This window comes from Dendrobates tinctorius, unplaced genomic scaffold (genome assembly GCF_039654945.1).
Source record: "Dendrobates tinctorius isolate UK_male_01 unplaced genomic scaffold, ASM3965494v1 ptg000102l, whole genome shotgun sequence".
Classification (NCBI taxonomy): Eukaryota; Metazoa; Chordata; class Amphibia; order Anura; family Dendrobatidae; genus Dendrobates; species Dendrobates tinctorius.
Window position 1 is genome coordinate 1,108,379 of NW_027361770.1, and position 19,437 is coordinate 1,127,815.

The 19,437-nt window shown below is 39.9% G+C and overlaps 1 protein-coding gene across 9 annotated transcripts in view; it reads right to left on the bottom strand.

The window, feature by feature from the left end:
- NR4A3 (nuclear receptor subfamily 4 group A member 3) overlaps positions 1-19,437 on the bottom strand; it is a 379,358-nt gene that overhangs the window by 222,866 nt on the left and 137,055 nt on the right. For 4 of the 9 annotated variants that reach the window (XM_073587672.1, XM_073587670.1, XM_073587671.1 and 1 more), the window contains exons 6-7: positions 17,521-17,693; positions 14,534-14,643 (exon numbers count right to left, since the gene is read on the bottom strand). In XM_073587672.1, the coding sequence (XP_073443773.1) occupies positions 14,534-14,643; positions 17,521-17,693 (283 nt within the window). The remainder of the gene's footprint in view (positions 1-14,533; positions 14,644-17,520; positions 17,694-19,437) is intronic. The other 5 variants (XM_073587669.1, XM_073587665.1, XM_073587667.1 and 2 more) reach the window with 2 other exon arrangements.

Consider the following 19,437-nt stretch of genomic DNA (forward strand, 5'->3'; position numbering starts at 1 on the left):
AAAGAGATGGACTAAATGTATAGACTTGTTAGGAGACTATGTAGAAAAATATATATTTTTTTTTTTTACTATATTCATTGTGTTTATTATTGATTATCATTACTTTTGGATCGCCACAGAATAGAGTGTTTGTAGAAGTAAAGATTGTAGAACTGTATTTTTTAGTGAAAATTAAAATTTACTACAATACATATATGTATAGGATATTGCAATTGTTTTGTTTCTGGATGAATATGATATTAACCTTATCTATTATTTTTCCTTAGAATTTTCATTTCAAAGCAGGATTTAATCGGAATAAAATTCTCTTACAAGGATTTATGCCTTTATTTACACAGGAAGTTGTAATAAATGCATGATTTCATATATTTAACACTTAAAAGAAAATAACTAACTGCATCTTAAATGTTTTCTGTGTGTATGTCTTTACTGCATGGCATGGCATGAAACCACAGCAGGTGAAATCTGAACCTTGTTCTAATAATAGGGATACCATACCCGTTTCAGTTTTTGTAACATAGCCTGTAGCCTTAGTGAAAAGAATTTTTAAGGGGTCTCAGCTTTTGCAAATCAAATGAATTTTTTTCTAGGCCTAAAGTTTCAAGTATATCTAATAGAACATAAAGTTTATGCTATGTGTATTTGGGGAATATTCAAAAAATATTAAGATACTAAATTTAATAGTTTACAATGCGCATTGATAATTAGGATAATAATTTGGGTTAATATACTTGAATTCATACCTCTGTATGTGGGATAATTTGGTTTGAACTTATATGTAACACAGTCTGAGTGACAGATGATGGATGCGTGTATGAGCAGCTGCTAAGAGTAAAGGGCCTGTCACACCAAGCGATATCGCTAGCAATATCGCTATAACGTCACTGATTTTTGTGACGTTATAGCGATATTGCTAGCGATATCGCTATGTCTGATACTTACCTCCGACCGCTCCCCCGCTGGTTATCGCTGATCGCGCGAGAATGTCCTGGACCATTTCTCGTCGTCAGCTTCCTGCTGGGCTTCCTATGGCGCCGAAGAGCGACGCGTGGACACGGGCGGGAGGACGTCAGGATCGCCTCGCGTGACAGGTAAGTAACGACCCCCGACCGCTGCGATGGCACTGGTGAGATCTGCCTGTGTGGCAGCTCACTAGCAACCACTTAGCGATGCACCAGCGATCCTGACCGCGTCATATCGCTGGTCGGGATCGCTGGTGCATCGCTAAGTGTGACAGTACCTTAATGTGATACGTTTGATGTATGAAAGAGGCCTCAGGATTATGTATGCAAGGGAAAAAAAAACAAAAACCTTTATCTTTAGGAGAAATATGCAGATCAGTTAAATTATTAGAATATTAAGATACATATGAAATATTATCTACACAACATATATTTCTATATTTCTTTAGTAATTATTTATTGATTTAGTTAATTGTGGATAAGTGCAATGACACATCAAAATGGTTTATTAAGAAAATCTACATTTAAATTAATTTTCCTGATATTCAATTTTATTTTTAATGGTTACATAGATGTATACACATCTTCAGATAAATATATGGTATAAAGCAAGTATAAAATTTACACAATTTATAAATTAATTATTTTTAATTTTGGTTTTGATAAATGAATTATTTCATGAAACAATATTTTTTTTTGGTATTAAGGGGGAAATGTGTTTTTGATCCTGACTACATCATCACATTTGATTAATACCTCTTCACAAATTTTAATAAAGAAGAAATATTAATAAGGTGCAATGGTACAGTATAAGTATTGGGTATAATAACATTAAGTATTATAAAGAGTCATTTCTTTACACTAAGAAGAGTATTACATGCAAAGTTGCATAATTTGAATATTTTGGTAATACAAGTTTATGACAAATATGAAATACTCCAGATCATGGAAATATTAAGGGTATATGTTACCGAGGACATAACTACTCTGCATTTGGTATCAACATAAAGGCCTTATTCTTATTTTTATTCTTATTTTTCATTTTTTATTATTCTATTTTTAATTCTTACATTTTTATTTTTTCTGTCAATCAAGAAAAAAAAACATCAATATTTTATAAAGTAATATCTACTATGAGAATATTGCTTCACTAAATATAGCGATGATATGGTTCCATTACAAAAGAAAAATTTTTCAATTGTGAGTTATATGCAACAATTCTTTCATTCATCCATTCATTCACTCGTATATTCTTATTTTGGTTCATGGCCATACATTCTTACATATTATTGGTCTAATAAATATATTCTATTAATAAAGTTTCACTAATAAAGATGAAAACACCTGTTACATAAAACACACTGACACCTATGGGTTGAAAAAGGTAATTACACCTATGGCATAAAAAATGTTCTATCACATGAAGAATATAGATAATAATGTATTATCACTTATTATTGTTTTCTTATTCCAAACATGAAATCCATATATGGAACAAATTCTGATAATTATATGGAAATTACTGATTGCTATGGTACGCTGTGATAATATAGGTTAGGAAAATTACCAGATTTGGTATAGAATAGGGAATGAAGACTTCAAGGAAGATACTGAAATTACATTGATAAAGACTTTTCATATTTCTAAATTTAATTGATTCTTACCAGTTGCAAGAAGAAAAACGCGATCCAGAAGTCCCAGAAGGTAACAATGCTATGATTTCTGAGTAATAGACTGTGTCAATTACAAGTGCAGTATCCACCACTGACAGTCACAATTAAAGTATCTATCCTCACAACCAGAGGACGATGATCCTATGATGCAGAGATGAACTGTGTTATCACGCTCTTATCAAGTTCCAGTGGTTTCCAATCACCTGTAAAGCTTCAATGAAAAGCTGGTGAACAATGAAGGTTATTGTCAGGAAACTACAACCCTGACATGTGTCCTGTGCATTAGGACTAAAGGACTGGTGCTATGTTTAGCAAGGAAGAGTCATTTTAACACTTGCTTTGCTGACCAAAGACGTGACACCTGTTCAAAGACCAGTGCCGATGAAGGATTCCAGAAATATCCAAGGAGAGCCAATGTAAGTCCAGGCTTCTAAAGGTGACAGTGCACAGATATTAAGGCTATGTGCCCACGTAGCGTTTTAAAACGCTCACTAAAAACCGGACTCCTTCCCAGAAATCGCGCGTTTTTTTCCGCGCGATTTCACCGCGATTTTGCCGCAATTTTCACGTGCGATATTCAAGCACTTTCCAAGCGATTTGAAGCATCGCTTGGAAAGTGATTGACAGGTTGGTCACACTCGTCAAACATAGTGTTTGACAAGTGTGAGCAGTTTTTTACTATTGAGGCCGCCCATGCGGCCTCAATAGTAAAAGATAGGATGTTAAAAAAAATAAAAAATCGGTGTATATTTACCTTCCGGCGTCCCGCGCTGCATTCCCGGGCCACAGCGTTCCCAGTAATGCCTTGCGAGACCTATGATGACGTAGTCTCGCGTTGCTATAGCGATCTCGCGAGACCGCTAGAGTCACGCGAGACTACGTCATTACATGGCCTTGCTGCAAGGCATTACTGGGAACGCTTAGGCCGGGAATGCAGCGCGGGACACCGGAAGGTAAATATACCCCGATTTTTTATTCTTTTTTTTACAGGGGTATGGTACCCAGGGCCTGGAGGACAGTCTCCTCTCCTCCACACCGTGGGTACCAACCGCACATGAGATGCTTAACTTCCCGCATGGTGGGCATAGCCACATGCGGGAAGTAAGCGATTCCCATGCATTCCTATGGGTGCGGAATCGCGGCAATTCTTTGCGATTCCGCACAAAAGAATGAGCATGCTGCAATTTTTTCCGCGATGCGATTCCGCCGCGGAAAAAAGCGCAGCATTAGCACAGCATGTGAGGAATGCCATAGGAATGCATGGGGGGCATTCTGTACACGATTTTTAAACATTTTTGCAGCGTTTTCGCGCCGAAAATCACGGCAAAAACGCTTAAAAATCGCTACGTGGGCACACAGTCTAAAGCTACATTTCATCTATAGACTTTGTTTTCTTATCAACATTTGAATTTATGAACTTTGATTTGACACACAACACGATTTCTACAACATCTATATGCCATAGAAAAACTGTGTTTTTAAAAGAACCAAGAAGAAGACAGAAGACATCAAAATGAAGACCAGATGACATCAGATGATGATGACTGGACCTGAGATGCTTCAATTTAGATTTAGGGAAGTATAATTATACATATTGTATATGAATATTGTTCACGGCTTACCATAACATGAATTCACATCATTGAGTAGGTATAACAATAATCTGATATTATTATTATTGATACTAAATTATTTTGCCAAAAAAGAAGAAAAGAAAGATCTCGTTATATTTTGACTTTGAGGGTTCCAATTAATGTCTTTCACCCTCAAAAGGGGGAATTGTTAAATATAATCGGTTAATTTATATTTCTTATTACAATCACTTCTTTACTGAACGCATTGCCTTCCGCTGACACTACATATGTTATTTCTGTAAGTTTAGCTCATGGTAAATGTCAACTCCATATATATAGAGACCACGTGCTTTGAGAGGCGTATATAATTCATGGCTTAGTCTAGGGCGCTCTCTCTCCTTCACCACCATGAGACACACACTCGAGGAGTCATCTTTTCTGGGGCACTACTTTGAATTGACAGCTGGTATGTAACTTAATCACCATGTGTGACTTCAAGAGAAGCTACGTGCTGAAGATAGACGCTTTTTCCATTCAGAGTTCAGAATTCCAGGAAAGGAGGATACAAGCTTAGCTATGAACAAATGGACAATCTCTTTATAATCATTTAACCTATTTTTTATGTTTTTCTGTAATAATCTTTTCTTTGATGGAAGAATCCAAATAAGCCACTACATTTTTTTTTTATAAGAACCTTGTCATATTTTAGAGTATCACATCTGGTAACAAGTCCTGAATAATATACAAGAATATGTATATTTAACAGGCCCCTCGGCTGTGTCTGCACGAGGACTGGTCCATACACCACAACAAACATGTGACCCATTGTGGTCACAGGAGCTCTGACGTACAGGCTTGCTGTCTGTTGTGACTCACCCCTTCCTGAATACCAGTACACTAACTTGGTATGCGTTAGAAGCTTATGCCTGCAAACAGGTGTTCTTGATAAGATAAGTTGTGTTTTCACTGGCCAATTCTCTTTTAAATAGCCTGCTTTCCAACAACCCACCACTCATAGACGAAGCATTTCCTGTGAAACGCGCGTCGGGTGAGGTGGAATATCTATCAACAACTACTAGATTCCTTTAGGTAACCTACTATGTGTATTGCTAATTGCATTTGAGAAGTGTTTTGGTAATTATACAGGAGAACCACTTTAGGCATAGCACTAATGTGTATTTCACTTCTCTAATATATTTATTGGTTGTTGTTTTATATAGGAAGCTATATATTTTGTTATTTATTGATTGTATTATGCCTATTATTATTATTACAAACCCTATGTGCTAGTCACCCATTTAAATCAACATCCATGCTCGCTGTTTTCCAGGACTTTTTTTGTTCCTGCCAATCCCCTCCTGGTGAACCACCTCTGTGCATGCACCCTGCTGCTGCCGAGCGTTGATCAGTGAAGCAAATCACTGATCTACACTCATGCTAGCTGCTTTCCACAACTGTTTTTTTCCCTAACAGTCCCCCTCTTCCCCTCTGCACCACTCTGGGACTGAGTGCATCCTACAGTCACCGAGCCGTTGACCAGACATACACCACTGATTAGCACCCGTGCTTGCTTTTGAAAAGGACATTTTTTCTGTTTTTTTTAATTCACTTTTTGCACCACCTCCATGCGTGCATCCGACAGCAGTCGAGCCCTGGTCGGTGATGAACATCACTGACAGGCTTCTCCTGTTGTTTTTTTGGTTCCCTGAAAAATGCCCACAGGAAAATTGCCCACAGGAAAAATGCCCACAGGAAAATTGCCCACACAGAAAATTGCCCACATGGAAAATTGCCCACACGGAAAATTGCCCACATGATAAATTGCCCACATGGAAAATTGCCCACACAGAAAATTGACAATTGCAGCATCACCAAGTTTAAGATATATGATTTTTGAGATGCAAGGTGAGAATGTTCACATGATATGTGATTAACTTGTGATTTACAGTTGTTCTAGTGCAAAACTGCAAAAATGAAGATCTGTGCTTGTAGCAGTCTGTCATTATCAGCAATAGATAAATACAGTCTGCTCTCATCTCTCACTGATTCTGCCTTACTCCTCCCACCAGCCCAAAACAGCAGCACATGCAGAACCAGCAACAGTGTGATCCAGAGGAGCTATCACTGCTATCAGTACTCACAAAAGTATCACTGTATTATCTGTGGAATTACATGGGACTGCAGATCACATCTAATACATTATCATCTCAGTGGGAGCCCACCAAAAGCAGGGAGCTGCTGGCAGAGATAGTTGTTCCTGGAAGCCCAGAAGGCACAGCAGAAAGGTGAAATTCTGCCAATCGTACCACCTTGTGTACTTGCTGAGAATGTACAGTATGTTTTTGCAGTAGTGTAACTGGAGTCCGATGGTTCCCAGTGCCAAATTTGGACCTGCCCCCCCACATGTGTTGGTCAGATGTATGGGCCTCTGTAGTGTTCTAAATTCTATAAAGACTTATCAATTGCCCCTTTCATTATGTAGTAAAATGTCCCCCATCCAGGTATATATGCCCATCATCCTGGTGAATATGTCCGCATCCTGGTATACAGTATATGTCCCAATGATGGTATATATGGTCCCCATCCTGGTATGTATGGCCCAAATAGTCTCCGTTCTGGTATACATGCCCACTTCCTGGTATATATGTCCCCATCCTGGTTTACATGGTCCCCAATCCTAGTGTATGTGTCCCCGTTCTGCCCCTAATGCATAATTAAAAACAAAAACATTCTACTCACCTTTCCTCTGCTCCCACGTCGCCCAGTGTCTTTTGTACCCACTGCACAGCACGGCAGCTGACATCGGAGTGTGCGCCCTTGTCATGTACTACTCCCTGTGGCTGCACCTCCGACGTCAGCTCACAGCCACTGCATGTGTTGCAGTGCAGCATGTATCGCAGTGCAGGGACCCGACGGATGCATGTCATTTGGATCTGTGTCTTCAGTGAGGACGGAGATCCAGCAGAAGGAGGCATCTGTACCCCCGTGTCTGCTCATGGCCTTCAAAACAGTCGTTGCACCTGTGTTTTTTTCTGTTGGTGAAGCAATAGTCTTGGTGTGTGTGTGTTCCCCTCACCCTGTGTTGTCTGAGTGGTGTTCTACCCGTGGAGATCGAGTGTGGGCGTTCAGTGGGATGAGCCATGGTTTTTGCGGGCTCTCGAAAGACAGCCAGGTCAGCAGACAAGTGCACCGATTGACCCATGTGTCTCCATAGTGATGTCACTGACCAACACAGGAGCCAGACATGCCAGAGCAGCGCCGCTCTCCCATTGATTTCAGTGGCAGTGAATCTGGCGCCTGCACTTCCTTCCCTGTCCACTTATGACTACCAAGAGTAAGGGTGTGTGCATACGTAAGTGTTTTTTCGTGTTTTTTAAGCGCTTTTACTGGCAAAAACGCTTAAAAAACGCTTACAAGAAGCATCCCATTCATTTGAATGAATTCCACACTTTTTGTGCATATTGATGCATTTTGTTCCGCGAAAAAAATGCATCGTGGTAAAAAACACAGCATACTCATTAATTTCGCTGAAGAATCCGCATTTCTAACTATATTCTATGAGACTGGGGACGCTACGGAAAAAATCGCATCAAAAACGCGCAAAAAATTGGGGCAAAAATTGCGGCAAAAACGCGCATTTTCTAGGAAGGTACATAGCCTAAGAGTGAACAGATTCTACATAGTTATGTATCATACACATATACTGCAGGTGTAGGCAGGCATAGGATGAAAGAAAATGCAGAATAGATTTGATCAGGGCTGTGGAGTCGGTAAGCCACAGTTGCGACTCCGACTCCTGGATTTTATCAGGCTCCGACTCCGACTCCTTCATAAATGGCCAATTCATAACAACAAATTTACTGTTGTAAAATATTAAACATTGTGCTTATTCAGTTTCTCACCATCATATAAGTAATCAGACCACTTAGAGCAAAAACTACATTTATTAGAATACAATTAGAATATAGCAAATAACTTTTATAAACTTTTCTAAACTGTAAGTAAATATGCAATAAACACTTTTATGCAGTTATTAAGAAGAAATCTATAAATTTGTCCACAGAAAAAGTATTGCCTCTGTCAGATCCGCCTTCATGGATGCCCTCAAATCTGATCTAATTATTTTGAGAGCAGAGAACAACCTCTCTACACTAACTTGTGTTGGTGGCAAAGCAGTAACCACTCGGGCAACATCTCTGACAATGTCAGGATACAGAGGAATCGCTTGTTGCACTGTTATTTTTGATGAACGGTCAAATTTCTCAATTTCTTTTAGTGCACATGAAAAATTCTGCTGAAATGTACTGGCTGTGTTCCTTGATGGGGATGACTCTTCTTCTATGCGGGAACGCTTTGTACGGTCCTTGTGATCCAAATATTTTTCGAAATTAAATTCTTCATGAGTTGATGATGAGGGTGAAGATGTGGCAGGACGACCAAATTCTTCTTGTTCCTCCTGACTGTTCTGCAACCCTTTCATCCTTACTGCTATTTCAAACCTAGCTTCTTTTCCTTTACTTAGCTGTTGATCACCTAGAAGAATCCGATGCATTGGGTCTACATAAACAGCTGCCAAAAGAATGTTATTTTGTAATAGTAGCTCCTCTCTCCGTTTCATTGATGTAGCAATGCCACTTGCAATTAACCCTCCTCTTTGGGACAGGCGAAACATCAGGTTCTTCCACTCCTTTAAGAAAATACCTGGAGTTAAGTCCTCTGCTTGTAATTTTTTAGTCACTGTAAATGGGTGCTCTAGCAATTTTTCCAGCTCAGTCACCTGATTCCACTGACTTTCATTTAGCATCAGTTGAGGGTTAGCCATGTCTACAAGAAAGGTTTTCAGTTCAACCAAGCGCTGAATCATTAAGTACTGCCCCATCGTGTGGCTTGATCAATAATTGCCCCTTTTCCAGCACGTCTCTTCAAAATTGAGTCAACTTTAGGGGTTCTGGCAACAGTAGCCAATTTTCTCACCTTGCCAATCAGTGCAGCAGCATGTCCTTCTTGCAGACTGTCTCTTATGGTCAGCTGTAGCGTATGAACAACACAGCGCATGTGATGAATGAAAGAACATATTGACACAGTTTCAACAAGATCATCTAAACTATCATGTTGCTGTTCATCTGAAGCAACTTCAGTTTGCTCCTCAGTTACAATACTGTGTTCCTCTATTTCAAACATTTCTGTGTCTGTGGACCCAGAATGTTCTTCTAGCTGCTGGTCACCATCATTACTCTCATTCATTAGCTTAATAGTACTTATATTTGAAGCATTGTCAGTTACGACAGAAAGAACTTGCTCTTTTTTAAGTTCATAGTCTTGCAGAACCTTTTCCACCAAGACCTGGAGAAACTCACTGGTGTGATGAGCTTTGGTGTCTTTTACTGCCAATGTCTTGGTAACTATTTCATTTTTGTCACAAACAAATCGGACATTGATGGCAAAATAGTTCACTCTGTGACGTGTGCAGGCATCCATTTTAAGAAACAGAAAGCGTCCCTTGAGAGTTTTTTTAAGTTCTTCCTTTGTTTAAACGCTTCTTCGATTACTAATTTTCTAATACTCTCTCTCTCCAGAGAAACACAAAGCTTGCGGGCCATTTCCCCATTCAGACACATAAAAGCTGGTCGTGAAAATAATGAAATAGGCACACTATCCTTTACAACAAGCTCTATGATCTGTTTTTTAAATGTATCTACTGTCATTGTCACAGTAACTTTGTCACTGACAAAATATCTTGCAACTGATGGCTGCAAAGTTCTCTGCTCCTTTGTTTGGCTGGAAGAGCTGGGCACTGGTTCATTGGTTTGGATGCAGTCTTTCTCATCCACTGCTTTCAGTACTTCTGGATGAAAGCGCTGTAAATGTCTCTTTAGATTAGAAGCTCTGGTAGGAGCATTTTTATCTTTGCCTGAATATGCACTCATCTTGGCTTCACAGCATTTGTTTTCGTCTGGATCATTTGTCATACACTGACAGACATAATGTTTTTATCTTGAGTGATGGTGAAATGTTCAAATACAGCTGATTTAATGTGATGCTTCTTTGACATTCTCAGGTTTTTAATTCTGCATTCACAATCCAAATGACAATTGTTTTTCCTAAAAACAATTGTACAAAATTATTGCCAGGTCGTACAACTGATATAGTGGTCAGTAATACTGTTATTATTCCTTATGTACTCACAGTTAACTGATGCAAAGTTTGTTGAAAGGATAATACTTCTTACAGTCTTCCTCTTCTGAGTAGCAGGCAGCTGTGAGATGCTTGGAAGACGCACACCTAGTATGATCTAGTCTAGAGGAGGAGCTTTACTACTAAGAATTTGCAACACATTTTCACTTTCAGTTTCATACATTTTAAGTAGGGGGGTTGGGGCAGCATGAGGTTAACCAAGTATAAGATTAGATAAGGGCAGTGGAGAACAGTGACACACAAGAAGTAAGATATGTCTCTATCTCCAGCAGAACTGCTTATCACTGTTGTTCATAGTTTGATAGAACATATATATATTTGAGTAACATTTATAAAATTCATATGAAAGTTCAATTATGAAATATTAATACTTTTTTTTAAAGCTAGAGTCGGTACATTTCTACCGACTCCGACTCCAACCAAAACTAACTCCGACTCCACAGCCCTGGATTTGATTAAGGGTCTCTAGGCCCATACACACTACACTGAGAGTGGAATTATTTTTAGCACAGTGGAATCTGTGCTCTGAGACTAGGTATGAGTGAACCAAACTGTAGAACCCGGAGAAGTAAACGGCCCAGAGACCTGTGGTGCATTTTCTTTGCTGCCTGTGTTGTGCTGTATTGTATTTCAATGGAGCCCATGGAAGTCAACTGGGTTTCCTTGTTGACATTATTTCACATGTTCCTTCCAGCGCTTCCCCACCCTCATTGTTTCCAATTGGCAATCCTGTCATTCCTCTTGGTACAACCCCAGTGAACAATGGCTTTCCTGCGGTGCCAGACAATAATAGCTCTATCCCTATATTTTTTAATTTCTTTTCAATAAAAGTGTATTTTGAATTCATCTAAAGTATTCTAGCCAGTGGAACAACAAAGTTATGATTTACTTGGGGTTTGGATATCTTGCATTTCATACTATCATACTATTTCTATATCATTTTCCTGCCCTGCAGAGCATCTCACCTATACTTGCATACTATCCCCCTGTCATGCAGAGCATTTAACCTATAATTCTATACTATTCTCTGTCCTGCAGAGCATCTCACCTATAATTCTAGATTATTCTTCTGCCCTGCAGATTATCTCATGTATACCTGTATACTATCCCCCTGTCCTGCAGAGCATTTAACCTATAGATCTACGCTACTTTCTGTCCTGCTGAGCATCTCACCTATAACTCGCTACTGTTTTCCTGTCGGTATTCATGTCTGTGGGCAATTTTCTGTGGGCATTTTTCACATATCATGTGAACATCCTCACCTTGCACCTCAAATATCATAGATCTGAAACGTTGTGATGATGCAATTGGCAATTTTCTGTGTGGGCAATTTTCTGTGTGGGCAATTTTCCGTGTGGACAATTTTCCGTGTGGACAATTTTCCATGTGGGCAATTTTCCGTGTGGGTAATTTTCTTGTGGGCATTTTTCCTGTGGGCAATTTTCCTGTGGGCATTTTTCCTGTGGGCATTTTTTTGGTCACCGTTTTTTTTTTGTGAGAAAAGAATTAAAAAAATAGCACTGACAGTGAGAGAGAGGATTCCATCTTCCTTTATTTTTACAATTCATCCTCTTCCTCAAGTGATTCTAAACCGCCACATACATGCCCCAGGACAGAAAATTAACCACCGCCCACTGTTGTTGACCCCGTATGGACCTCACTCCACGAAGACTACGAGCCACAGGTTCCTGATTTTGTGGCGCAATCAGGAATCCAGTTTGACACCAGTGACCTTACAGAAATAGACTTTTTCAAAGCCTTTTTCTCTGAGAATTTTGTACATCTCATGGTGGCCCAGACAAACTTGTACGCCCAACAATTTTTGTCACAAAACCGCCCTTCATCATTTTCTAACTGGACCCCTATAGACAGTAGAAATGATGTTTAGGGGCCTGGTTCTTCACATGGGTTAGTTTTGTAGAACACTCAACTGTTCAGCATGTTCATGACCCGTAAACGTTTTGAGGCCATCCTCAAATTTTGCATTACAATGATAATGCACGGTGACCACAACTTTGACTTTTCAAAGTTTGACCAGTCATTGAGCACTTCAGCAACAAGTTTGCTGAGCTATACATAACCCAAAGGGGCATCTGCATGAGTGAGGCTTTAATCCATTTCAAGGGGAGGCTCACATTCTGATAGTACCTGCCCAGTAAGAGGGCCAGGTACAGAATTAAGCTGTACAAACTGTGAGATTACCTCAGGGTACACCCACAAGTTTAGTCTTTTTCTCTGAGGATTTTTTAAACCTAATGATGTGCCAAACTAATTTGTACACTCATCAGTTTTTGACACAAAACCCTGATTCATCATTATTTAACTGAAGTTTTGGGGCCAGGTCCTTCACATGGGGATTGTGAAGAAGCTAGAACTTCGGCAATATTGGGGTGTTGATGTTTTATACAACACTCCAATGTCCAAATGGTCATGACCCGGACACGTTTTGTGGTCATCCACAAATTCTTGCATTATAATGATAATGCACGCTATTCTCCCCGAGATGACCCCCAACTTTGACCGTCTGTTCAAAGTTCGGCTGGTCATCGAACACTTCAACAAAAAGTTTGCTGAAGTGTACGTGCCCCAAAGGGACATCTGCGTGGATGAGTCCCTAATCCATTTCAAGGGGAGGCCCAAATTCCGTCAGTACCTGCCTGTAAGGGGGCCAAGCATGGAATTAAACTCTGTAAGCTGTGTGATAGTACCTCAGGGTAGACCCACAGATTTAAAATTTATGAAGGTAAGGATGCTCTGATTGAACCCCCTGAATGCCCCCCTTTCCTGGGATTGAGTGGAAAATTGTGTGGAATTTGGTGCACCCACTGCTGGATCAAGGTCATTATCTCTATGGAGATAACTTTTATACCAGCACCCACTCTTCAAGTCCCTCTCTGCGCAAGCTACAGCAGCCTGCGGTACTGTCCGCAAAAATCAGAGAGGCCTCCCTAAGACTCTAATTGGGCAGCTGCTCAGAAAGAGCAAGGGTATAGCCCAATGTAGCGACAACATGCTGGTGGTCAAGTACAAGGACAAGATGGATGTTCTTTCCTTGAGCACCATACATGGTGATAGCAGCACCCCCACCACTGTATGAGGTACATCTACACAGGTCCATAAACCACACTGTGCACTGGGGTATAACAAAAACATGGGGGGGGTTGATCTCTCTGATCAAGTCCTCCTGACATATAGTGCCATAAGAAAAGCCAAGGTGTCGCCATGCACATCGTACAGATGGCAATGTACAATGCTTTTGTGCTATCACAATGTGCAGGCTAGACTGCTACGTCATACGTTCAGTTCCAGGAAAAAGTGATTAAATCGTAATATTTGGCAGTCAGGAAAGAGCAGGCCCCAGTACTTCCAGAACTGAAGGGGCTCTTATTATACCAGGCCAACATTTCATCCAAACTGTACAGAAGGGAAGGTCACAAGAAAGGTGCCGAGTCTGTTACGAAAGGGGAATACGCAAGGACACTATTTGGCAATGCAACTCTTGCCCCAGCAAATCTGGCCAGTAAGTAAAAGAATGATTCAGACTGTACCACACATCCGTGGACTACTAAATTCATTTCTGACTTACACTACTCACATATGCCAACCTGATGTACACTACACCATTCACGTATGTCAACCTGACGTACACTACATAACTCAACTCACATATGACAACATGAAGTACACTACATAACTCACATGTGACAACCTGACGTTCACTACAGAACTCATGTATCCAAACTGATGCACTCTATACAATTTACGTATATGACACCCCATTATATATTCACATACCAGGAAACACTAGATCCATTCCAATATAGGGTAACTTGTGAGGGGTTTCTACTGTTTAGGCACAACAGGGGCTCTGAAAATGCAACATGACACCTGCAGACCATTCCATCAAAGTCTGCATTTCAAAACGTTACTCCTTCCCTCCTGTGCAGCACTTGGGGGTTCAAAGTGCTCACCACACATCTAGATAAGTTCATTGAGAGGTCTAGTTTCCAAAATGGGGTCACTTGTGGGGGTTTCCACTGTTTAGGCACATCAGGGGCTCTCCAAACCCATAGTGACCGCTAATGATTGCAGCAAATTTTTCATTCAAAAAGTGAAATGACGCTCTTACCCTTCCGAGCCCTGCTGTGCGCCCAAACAAAGGTTTTCACCCACATGGTGTATCAGCGTACTCAGGAGGAATTGCACAACAATTTTTGGGGTCCGATTTCTCCTGTTACCCTTGTGAAAATAACAAAAATGGAGTCAAAATAAATTTTTAGTGAAAAAAGTTAAAATGTTCATTTTTTCCTCCCACATTCCATTAATTCCTGTGAATCTTCTGAAGGGTTAATAAACTTATTGAATGTGGTTTTGAGCACCTTAAGGGGTGCAGTTCTTAGAATGGTGTCACTTTTGGGTATTTTCTGTCATATGGACCCCTCTAATTCACTTTATATGTGATGTGGTCCCTAAAAAAAAATAGCTTTGTAAATTTTGTTGGAAAAATGAGAAATCACTGTTCATCCTTTAACCCTTTTAACTTCCTAACAAAATAAAATGTTGTTTAAAAAATTATGCTGATGTAAAGCAGATATATGGGAAATGTTATTTATTAACTATTTTGTCTGACATATCTCTCTGATTTAAGGGCTAAATTTTCAAAATTTTCACCAAATTTCCATTTTTTTCACAAATAAACAAGTCATATCAAAGAAATTTTACCATTATAACTAAGTATAATATGTCTCGAAAAAAATCATCTCAGAATCAGTGGGATCCGATGAAGCATTCTAGAGTTATTGCCTCATAAAGTGACACTGGTCAAAGTTGTAAAATTTGGCTTGGTTATAAAGGTGAAAACAAGCTTGGGGGAGTCAAGGGGTTAAGGCAATCCATACATTTAAAAGGGTTGTCCACTACTTAGACAACCCCTTCTCATTCCCCATGTTTGGCCCTGTTAAAATAAAAGTAGTGCTGGCTTCAATGTCCCCACCTTCTGACAAATTGAGCATCAATAGGAAGTCAGAGAGCAGTCACAGCCCTGACATCCTGTTAATGTTCAATACGTCCGACGGTAGGGACAGGGGAGTATAAGTGTTTTTATTTTAATGGGGCACACATTAGGAATGGGGAGTTGTGATAGTAGCAGGCAACATTGATTTCCACAGGAGAATCTTTATAACAAAGCAGTGTTCATATGAGATAATTCTCACTATACAGTACACAAGTGCCCCATTAAAAATAAAACAATAAAAAATACATATTGCTGATTTCATAAAAGTCTGATCAATCAAAGCATAAATTAATCTGATTGGTAAACAGTGTGACAAGAAAAAAAAAGATCAAAATGCCAGAATTACAAAAAATAAATAAATAAAATAAGAGCAGATCAAAACATTGCTTTTATGCCAAAATGGTATCGGTAAAAAATGTCAGCTCAGGGTACAAAAAATAAGTTCTCACACAGCCTCATTGAAAACATCTTGGAAAATGGTGATACAGGCAAAATTGTTTTGTTATTTTTCGGGGTTTTTTTTTTTTTTTTTTTACAAATGTTCTATTTTTCTTTCACTATTTAAATAAGAACAAAATATAATTTATGTTTGGTATCGGTGTACTTGTACTAACCTGGAGAATAATATTGCCATGTATATTGAACATGGTAAAGAAAAAAAAAAAACTATTGTGGAATTGCACATTTTTTTTGCAATTTCAAAGTCCTTGGAATTTTTTTCATAATTTCCAGCGCATTAGATGATAAAATAAATGGTTTATTTCAAGAATACAAATTTTCCTGCAAAAACACAAGCCCTCATACGGCTCTGAGGACAGAGAAGTTATGGCTTTTGGAAGAATGTGAGGAACAAATGAAAAAGGAAAATCGCCCATTCACGAAAGGGGTTAATTAGCCCTAGATAGAAGTATAATGTTTTGTAAAATATTGATAGTAAAATAGATTAGCATTCCCGATTTCCACACCCGAATATTGTTCCACTTCTCACATGTCCATTCTAAATGCACTGTCCAGGCACAACTATTTTCGCCCATGCAAAGATGAACTGGCCTTTTCATGATGATAATACTGCCAACTATCCTATATGTGATGGAACAGTCTCCCACAGATTTAGCCTTGCATACCTTCTAGAATCTTAACTTCATCCTATGATCCTTAGTGTGGCACTCTGGAAAAGTTAAGCTGACATGAAGGACAGCCTTACCCACCTACGCTTCTACTACATAGCCTCACAGTATCATTTGTAAGGCATAGACCCAAGAGTTCTGGTGGCTCAGACAGATCCTTAGATATAAACGTTTTCCTGGCATTCGCCAAACTTGGACTCGTCCATCAGACTAAGAGACAGAAACGTAACTCTTCACTCCACAGAATGTTTCCGCCGCTGTCTGCCCCCGCTGCCTCTGCCGCCACTGTCGCTGCAGCCACTGCTCCGGCCACTGCTGCCTCTGCCGCCGGAATCTCCCTAGCACATCAGCTGCATTATTTGTACAACTTTATCCCACCCATGACATTGTCCTTGGTGATGTGCCGACGTTAATGCCAAAAGAAGACCGGAACTTACCAAGGCCACTTTGTAACATTACATGGTTTGCCGCTCCGTATCTGAGTATCTGAGGATATTAAATGTTTCCGGTTTTCTAGAATACAACTCTGAGTTGATTGTGGAATGACGAGAAGGCAAGAAATTGCTCAAACTGACTTGTGTGGCAATGATGGGAGGCATATTTCTTCTCTTTAGAATGACCCAATCTTTGCCAATGTTAGTAAGGGCAGTCTGCATGAGTAGGTGCTTGACAATGGGATGGTCTGAAAAACCTGACTTTAATCATTAAGAGGAATAACCCAATACTTTGGTCATAGTGTATGTCCTGCATAGGAAAATATCAGCTCACTTGTGAACTCACTTACATGGCAAGAGAACATTGTAAATGTATATTGTATGTAGTCTTTAGCATTAGTGGCTGATCGTACATATCACTGTGCCACTATTTGAAATGTACATTTTTTCTGTTTTAATCTGCTACTACACAGTCAAATCTGGCATCCCTCATTCATAATGTGTACATTTTATGACACTGTAATGGTTAAAGCTTTCTTACTGTGGAGTAGTCGAGTTCTCTAGGCGCAGAGTCTACTATCGCTTGGATCAATGCATCCAGCATACTCACTGGAGCAGATGACAGATTTGGTTGTGATAATTCCTGATGACATAGGCTCTTTGGTTTAGAAGGTAGCCTTCCTCTTCTTCCTTTAAGATTATCTGTTCTTACAACTATACAAATAAAGATACAGATCTGTCATATGATGGATACATCACTGTGTTTGGATACAGTTTAATAATCTACACTTTTCCATAAGAAAATTATCAAAGTGTTAGTGTAAAGTGCTAATACTTTTAGGTAAATACCTGTATATATTATAGAGGTTTTCTGGATTTTTCATGCCCTCACATGACCACCACATTCATGCTGAGAATACAAGGGAATTGTAAGAGTGTGCAGTGTGCACATTGCACACTATCAGGATTTGTAAATCTGCAGCCACATTGTGATTGCAGACTTTTCTTCTCAGTCCAGAAAACTGCTTTAACACTTTGTAAATGATGGATAATAAATTGGTTGATACTATATCCTAATAGTTAAACACAGAGAAATCTCAAATCAGATTAAAAATCAAAAATAAACTCCAACGATCAATAACACCAAATTACCTCTCTAAGTACCAAAAAACAAAATGAGACCATGAGTTTTTTAAACAATCAAATATTTTATTAATTATACCAGGAAAATCAATAAAGTAAATTAAATTAAAGTACTGCAAACCAAGCAGGGCAATAAAGGGGGAATTTCTACCAGGTGTATAAATAACATTCCATGTCAATGAATCTATATATACAGTATATAAAAATGAATGAATGTGTGCATGTGTGTGCTTATCAGCCATGCCCACTCCATATAGCCCCACCGAATCACTAAGCATCTTTCATTTCACCAGAGCTGTTTAAAAGAAGCCAAGCTGTGATTGGTTTCTATGAGCAACAGTTTTACCACACCACAATACCTCAGCAGAAACTGACCAGGTGGGAGAAATCTAGCATCCCCGGGAACATAAGGTCCCAGCCATTGTCTGCCCCCAAGAAAAGAGCAGAGAGCACATGACAGAAATGAATCACCCCCTCCTGTGCCCATATACCCATCACACATCCTCCATCTCATAGTCCAGTGCCTATATGCCCATCACACATCCTTCATCCCATAGTCCCATCTTCCCTCTTAAAGGTATCTCCGGAATGGAAGTCAGGGCAAATCCATCCAGCGCTCTGATTCTGACCCCAGGCCTCTCTTAAAGGGATCATTGGTATAGAAGTTAGGGCAATTACACTCAGAGCTCTGGTTCTGACCCCAGGCCCCTCATAAAGGGATCCCCAGTATGGAAGAGAGGGCAAATCCACTCTGCGCTCTGGTTCTGACCCCAGACCCCTCTTAAAGGGATCCCCGGTAAGGAAGTGAGGGCAAATTCACACTTCGCTCTGGTTCTGACCCCAGGCCCCTCTTAAAGGGATCCCCGGTATGGAAGTGAGGGCAAATCCACTCTGTGCTTTGGTACTGACCCCAGGCCTCTCTTAAAGGGATATCTGGTATGGAAGTAAGGGCAAATCCCTCAGCGCTCTGGTTCTGACCGCAAGCCTCTCTTAAAGAGATCTGTTGGGAATTCCCTTGCTCAGACTTCTGAGCCGGAGCTTCCTCTGGTGGTTACTGGGAGTAGTGGAGATGGCCAGTTTGATGGAAGTTTGCCACCTGACGACAATGATTGGGACTCTGGGATTACTGGCTGGGAGCATATAAGTGAGCAGGCTTCCCTTAGTGGTTGCTGGTGATTTCCTCCTTGTGCATTTGGAGTTCTTCTGTCTCCTGCCTGATCTGCATGGTTCAGTTAAGTCATTCTCTTGCTAATCGTTTGCATCTAATCTGGTTGTGCCTTTTTTTAGCTTCCTGCTTTGTTGCAAGGGTTCAGCG